The following is a 7,185-nucleotide window of genomic DNA, read 5'->3' as shown; positions in this document are numbered from 1 at the left end:
GTATAATACCACAATTATCTCTGAGGTTGACGTCCAGCCTATTAATGTCACAAGTTATACCTTGCCGTGATAAGAACGTGGGAGATGATTAGAGCTGTAACTTGATGTGACCAGGGCCTACAGTTTCATTTTGATTAAGAAACTGATATTTTCTACCTGTTGTCTAAATATACAGTCTGGGAATGAGCTAGGGCTTGTGGTATAACAGGATAAATTGGTATCTGCCAAGTCTATTTATAAAATAATTATGTACATATTATTACAGTATAGGTGGGTTAGGTTGTGGGAAAAGAGCAGGAAGAGTAAGTGTTAGGCATGGTAGTTGTGCAAAGTACTGTATAGACATAGTATGATTATTTAATCAAGTATATAAATTATAATAATAATAACAGAGCTCGCCTATGGTAAGAGTCTTTGCCCAGGCTGTAAGGCATCTCCCTAAATATTGATTTTATTTGGAGAAGCTGTTTATTATATCTTACTATATTATTAAGCTAGCCATTAAGTTTTTTATGTCTTCATATTCTTATACTGCATGATCATGTTAACTAATTAATATGTATCATATCTAATCCAGGAAATAAAAATTACTGTATTAAGTGTGATAACTGCTGTGAGGCACTGTCTAAGTATATTTATAAGTTATAAAGTACTCAGTCTGATACAGCTAATACCAAGAAGATGATATACTATCTGATAAGATTATTATATCTTTAAAAGTATAATTACAACCATTATTTAGTAATAGTTATAAATAGTTTTACAAGGAATCAAAAAACTATCTATTCAAGAAGCTGCTAAGCGAATTGTTAATAAATAGTTATATTAAACTACAGGAAGCTCTTAAAGAAGGTATTATCAAAGTTATCTGAATATATAATAAGTCCTCTGACACTGAATGGGGGAAGCTTAAAGCAGAATTAAATAGTACTTATAACAGGATAATTAAGTTAAAAGATAAAAACCAACAGTTATACCAAGCTTTATAAAGATAGTCTGAGAAGTTAAGATGCTTGTAGTAATACTTTACAGAAAATAAAAGTTAACTTAAGAGTGTGTTATTTATAATAGAAACAGTAAAAAAGGCCTTTGATAGTGATATATATGTATTTAAATAAATAATAATGAATTAAAAAATGGATATTTTAGCTTTATGAAGAGGTTCTGTTCAAGCTTTTGTTATTAGAGACTTTAAATAAGTGAAGATTAGCTTCTCTGGCTTGATGCTGTACCCGTGTTACTTGTGAATATATTAACTAATAGACAAAGACACTGTTTAAGATGCTTACTAAGTATGCTTCTAAGAACCAAATACTTTATAAATATATATATATCTCCTATATCAAAGGATGTATCTGGTTTATAGTATCTGTATAACTTTTGGACTAGTATATTATTCTGTATAGTGTTGCTGAGAAGTCTATCCAGAGATAATCCTGTAGAATTGTTTTTATAAAATATATATATAACTGGTACTGTCAAATGTAATAGTAACTGCCTTCTAATTAAAGTTATTCTGATTCTGGATTATACTTAATCTTAGGTATCATGCAGTATAAATATAATAGTAAATATAATTTACTTAATTATATTATTTATGAATTGTAAATATAGATTTTATAAAAGATTGATACTAGATTAAGATGGCAGTGGCTCTGTATATATTTAAGTATAGATATACTAGAAATTGAGGAGCCAAAAGAATAACTCTTTCTAATTTCCAGAAAGTGAAGATTAACTGTCCTTATTTGCTGGTATTAGTATTAAAGACTTTTTGGAGCTTTGCTAGAAGAAAGTTGTTATAAAAAATAAATAGTATTCTAGATAAGATAGTAAAGAATCCTGTTACTGCGGTAGTTATAGTAGTAGTAACTGACCATGTCTTAGCTCGGGCTGTGTATATATTGATAAGTGTATTGAAGAAGTTAGTAGCTGAATTAATTAGAACAGGTCTGGAGAGTGTTAGATGTCCTGTTATTCTGATTGGGATGTGTTATATCTATAAGAATATCTTGTATTTAGAGTGGTTAACGGCCAGGGTAGGGTAGGTTAATGGAAAAATTTATACCTGCCGTCAGGTTAACGGTTAGGTATAAGATTTCCTTATACCTAACCGCGGAACAGCCAAAAATAAGACGGTTAACTGTCTTAATTATCCTTAGCACCAAGATCTACCCGCTATACTCTTTTAGGTCTTAGCATGGGTAAGGTATACTCAGGTTAATAACTATCTATTCTAATTATTTATATCTTTACTAATAACCAATGCAAGATTAATCTTCTTAATTCTAAAAATAGTCAGAAGAAAGAAAACAGCATACTCTATTCTATTCTTATTTATTTAATCTAATATTATCTCGGGTGGTGGTGATAATCAAGTTTATAAAAAAAAGCTATTCTTATAATATAAAATAATAGTAAATATATATATTTACAGCTCTGTTTTAGCTATATATTATTAATAAATTATTAATATCCCCCAAACTACCTTCCCAGGCTGGTAAATCTCTCTGAAAATTATCTTATATAATAATAAATAGACTTATTATTTTTTTTATATACTTAAAATACTGTCCAAGTATTTATAATAGATCTAAAAACTGCAAATTATCTGTATTATTTAATTATAATATTCTGTGTGACTCTTCCTACTTAGTCTATCTAGAAACCTATATTTTCTATAATTTATTAATTATAAATATAAAGACTCGGGCAGTATTCTCTAAGTAAGATTTGTAAAAGGCTTTTACAGACTTTACTAATAATATTATTATAATAATTATAGAATATCTTTATAGAACTTCTTCTTATATTACTTGATTAAACCTGACTATCTATTATATCAGAGATATTCTATATAACAGTTACTGGATGCTGCAAACTCTCACCTGTAAATAAGATTAAAAGATGTCTTTAATAAAAACTTACTATTATTAAATATCTCTGATATATATAAATATAATAGATTATATTTATATTAATACATATTTAGAAGCAAAATAATATTATACTAGTTAAGTTTTTCTTATTCTTTACTCTCTTTAATTTCTTGTACAGATAGATAACTTATTATAAATTAATTATAACCATTAAATTTATTCTTAGAGAATATTATTAAATCTTTTTTCTCTATCTCACAGATCTTTATAAATCATGATAATAGCCGGATAAAGAATAGCTTTTTAGCCTATATTATCTTTTTTTCTCTAAATCTCAATGTTAAGTATATTGCAAGATATTAGAAAATTATCTTATATCCAGCTCTTCTAGAAAAGATTCTTATCTTTTATAACTAGTAGAAGATAACTATTTTTAGCCAGGCTTATATATAAGACCAGAAGCCATTTTTTTACTTTAATTAAGAAAAGACAGTAATAATATAGACTTACTTTTAAGAAGATATATTATTTCCTGATAATATTCTTTATATTTCCTGTACTGTATACTTATATATTCTATAGTATTTAGTAATTAATAATTCCAGGATTAGTTCTATAAGCTACTATCTTTATAAGGGCTGTAAGAAATAAATATTCTAATATATCTTTAAATAAATTATTAAATAGATACTGGAGAAAGAATTATTATAAATATATAATTATTAGTAATATTTCCATGAATAGATTTTCTAGTAGATTATTATTACTAATATCTATTATATTATCTCTAGATTCCCACTGTCTATGATGAAAGGAACTTCCTTAATTAAATATTATATTTTCTTATTATCTACTGTCTGCTGTTTTGTACTATTAAGTATATTTAATAAAAATAAATAATTAATCTTACTGCTCTAGTATTTTCCTGAATATCTACTCTTTTTTATTAGATATAGATTAAAGAGTGTCTCTTGGAGCTGTCAGAGAAAATATATATTTAATTATTATTAAAATTTCCAGACAGCGGGCGCATGTTAATTATGGTTAGCTGTTAGATTAATCCAGATTAAAAAGTATTTCTTACTTTAACTGGATACTTTCTGATAGAGAATATAGATTATTATAAGATTTTATTAAGTTTTTAACTGGTATCTAGATTCTATACTAGTAAGAATCTAGCTAAGATTATCTTAGAGATCCTATAAAAGCACTATTTTATCTACCGGTTATTGGGTGTGACCACTGATAATACTAGTAATAATAATACTATATTCAGTATTGTTATATTAGAATTCTGGGCTTAACTCAGCTAGGATATCTATCTCTATAATATTTTAATAGACTCTGATTTTACAAAGATTATTTAAAGCTAGTATTATATTCTCTGTCTGGCTCATGTTATTCAACTTTCTATTAATATCTTTCTTTAAAAACTCTGAATTAAGGCTGCTAATGAAGCTGTTGAATATATATAAGAAAATAATAATAATTAATAAGAAACTGGAGATCTTTTCTGGTATCTTCTAGATAATTAAGAAGATATATAATAAGAATTATCTATGGAAGGCTTCTGCAGGATTCTCTAGAAATTACTTATAAAAGTTTTATATACCCTATCTCATAGTCCATGGAAGCCTTTTTTAACTGGAGCTGAGTCTTGATTCTGACTCCGGGAGTTCTTTTTGACTGGAGCCAGAATTAAGACTTAGCTCTGGTTAAAAAGTAAGACTCGGCTTTAATTAAAAAGGGCTCCTGAAGTCAGAATTAATTAAGACTCCAGTTAAAAAGGACTCCTATGGACTGTGAGATAAGATATATAAGATTTTTATAAATAATTTCTAGAGTATTCTATATAAGACTTTTATAGATAATTTTTATACTTTATTTATTATCTCTTATCTACTTCTCTAATTCTTGATTATAGATTCAGAAGATCACATATTTTATAAATATAAGTCTTTAATATTAAGAGAAATTTTAGTTTACTCAGCAGTTAGAATCTACTTCAGTATACTATCTTTTTCTTGACTATAAAACCTGATAAAACTTAATTTATTTTATGCTTTACTGTATAATTAAACTATATCTAATTATTAAGAACTTTATCCAGTATTAGAATCATGATAATATCAACTATCTTTATTCTACTTTAATAAAATAAAAGCAGTTAGAATACCTGCTTAAGCTTTTATACTTCTTTTTTCTTTTTATTTCCTGCTTGTCAGAGAACAGTGGGCCTACAGTTTATAAGATTTATAATATCTATAATAATTTCTTTAATTATCTTGACCAGTTTATTAATCGGCTGGCATGGAAGCAGATATCTTAGAAGAAAGAAATTCTCCAGGATCTGGAGGATATATATTAAAAGTTTTGTAAATACTATTACTAGATCTACTAAGCTGAAGATTATATCTATGTAATTATAATAGTTCCAGATCTTATATTAAAACTTGAAAAATTCAAGAAGGGCGCCTGGCTAGATAATAATATTAATTAATATCTTGAATATTAAACTATCTTTAAAAAAATCTTCTATTTTTACTACTAGTAGAATCCTGTTATTAATATACTATTTATAGTCTCTAGTACACTCTTAGATTTGGATAAGATCTTTTATAATATCTTAAAGTACCAGAAGCTCTCACCTTCTGTAACGACTTTTAAGGAGTTTAAGATTTATCTTAATATTAAAGATATATAGATTATCAAAGACTGGAATAGTGAATTAATTATATTAAAAGTTATATTTATATTAACAGTTATCTAGGAACTACTGGATATTCTGATATTCTTGTCTACTGGAAGTCTTGCTGTAATCAGTTTCTTATCTTCTATTATATAATTAAAGACTTTCTAATTATTATAACTAATAATATCAGTATTAAATATCTCTTTAATAATTCTCAGAATATCTGTTACTATTACTGGAGCCGCCTGCATCCTAAGATTATTAAAGCTCTTATACTTTAGATATATACTGATTACTTTACTATTACTGAGGAATATTAGAATATTCTTAATAATCTTTCTCTAGATTCTATTATATTTACAGCCGAGGATTAAGAAGATAATGAGCTAATAATGATCTTCTATATTAATAAGAATAAAAATATAGATAATCTTAATAATGATTCTGAAAATAGAATATTATTAGAAGAAAAAGATCTAGCTTTTTCTTAGTCTAGTAATATCATATATATCTAGATATAGATAGATATTTAAATTATATAATCTTTTTATTATCATGACCACTGACCAGGATAATATAAAGAATAATTTAGATAATAATTAATATATTTCTCTCCAGTAGTCTAATCTAATTATATTCAGATTTCTAGTATTATCTATAAAAGCCTAACGCGGGAGCAACTAGGCTGCTAGCTGCTAGCCAGAAAATCAGATTATTATTAATTAATAATTAATCTAATATCTGTTCTAATAATACAGTAATTAAAAATATATTACCACTGGTATATTATTCTTGTAAAGACTCTGTATAAATTACTAATTAATCTATAGTTATTAACTTTCTGAGCATACCTGACCTTCCTAACCGGCAGTTAAGATTGGTTAAAGCAATCTCTTAACCGTAACCTATCCTTAACCGTACGGTTAAAAGGATTCTTATACCTTAACCTAACTGTCAGGTTACGGTTAAGGTTAGGTTAAGGTATAACGGTCAGGTATAACCACTCTACTTGTATTTAATCTATATATAGTTCTGCTTGTTGTGATAGTACAGCTAGCTTGCTTTATAAAGACTAATAAAACAGTAAGTTACTGCAATACTAAGAAGGGAGATATTTTGGATAGCTTTATATATTATTTGATTAACTTTATTTATATTGCTGGCCTTCTTTAAGAATGCAGATATCTGTAAAGATGTGAATATGCTAGGAAAAACCAGATATTTAATTAATAGAATCCAGCAGAAAGTCACTGTTAAAATATTATTAATAAGCAGGACTTTCTCTGTATTAAGTAGTATATTAATATAGTAATTTAGTAATTTAGATACATGCTGAGATTTATTTTCTGATATGGTTTAATTTCAGAAGATAAGATAATATAGAGATAGTAAGTGAAAATAATTAATCCAGTTTATAGTGTGAATGTATTTAATAGGTATATATATTTAGAGTTTACTCAAATTCTGTATATACTAAAGTGCTACTATTATATATATATCTTCTGGGCTATCAAATATATGCTACCCATGGGCTGTGTTTAAATGCTAGGATTTCTTTCTCTACTCCTGGTATATTTTACTGGGAGTCAGACTAGAAAAAACTTTAGAAACTGG

At 26.6% G+C, this 7,185-nt stretch overlaps 1 protein-coding gene across 1 annotated transcript; it reads right to left on the bottom strand.

Moving 5' to 3' along the window:
- Positions 1-1,744: 1,744 nt before the first annotated feature.
- On the bottom strand, positions 1,745-6,879 carry BO87DRAFT_322755 (uncharacterized protein; the record flags this gene model as incomplete). Its single annotated transcript, XM_025619993.1, has 3 exons — positions 1,745-1,971; positions 6,560-6,632; positions 6,664-6,879. Coding segments are annotated over 3 exons (516 nt in total), but the record flags the coding sequence as incomplete, so codon positions are not given.
- Between the last annotated feature and the right edge of the window lie 306 nt (positions 6,880-7,185).

Source organism: Aspergillus neoniger (assembly GCF_003184625.1).
Source record: "Aspergillus neoniger CBS 115656 unplaced genomic scaffold BO87scaffold_87, whole genome shotgun sequence".
Taxonomy (NCBI): domain Eukaryota; kingdom Fungi; phylum Ascomycota; class Eurotiomycetes; order Eurotiales; family Aspergillaceae; genus Aspergillus; species Aspergillus neoniger.
This window is presented reverse-complemented; position numbering and strand designations above follow the sequence as displayed.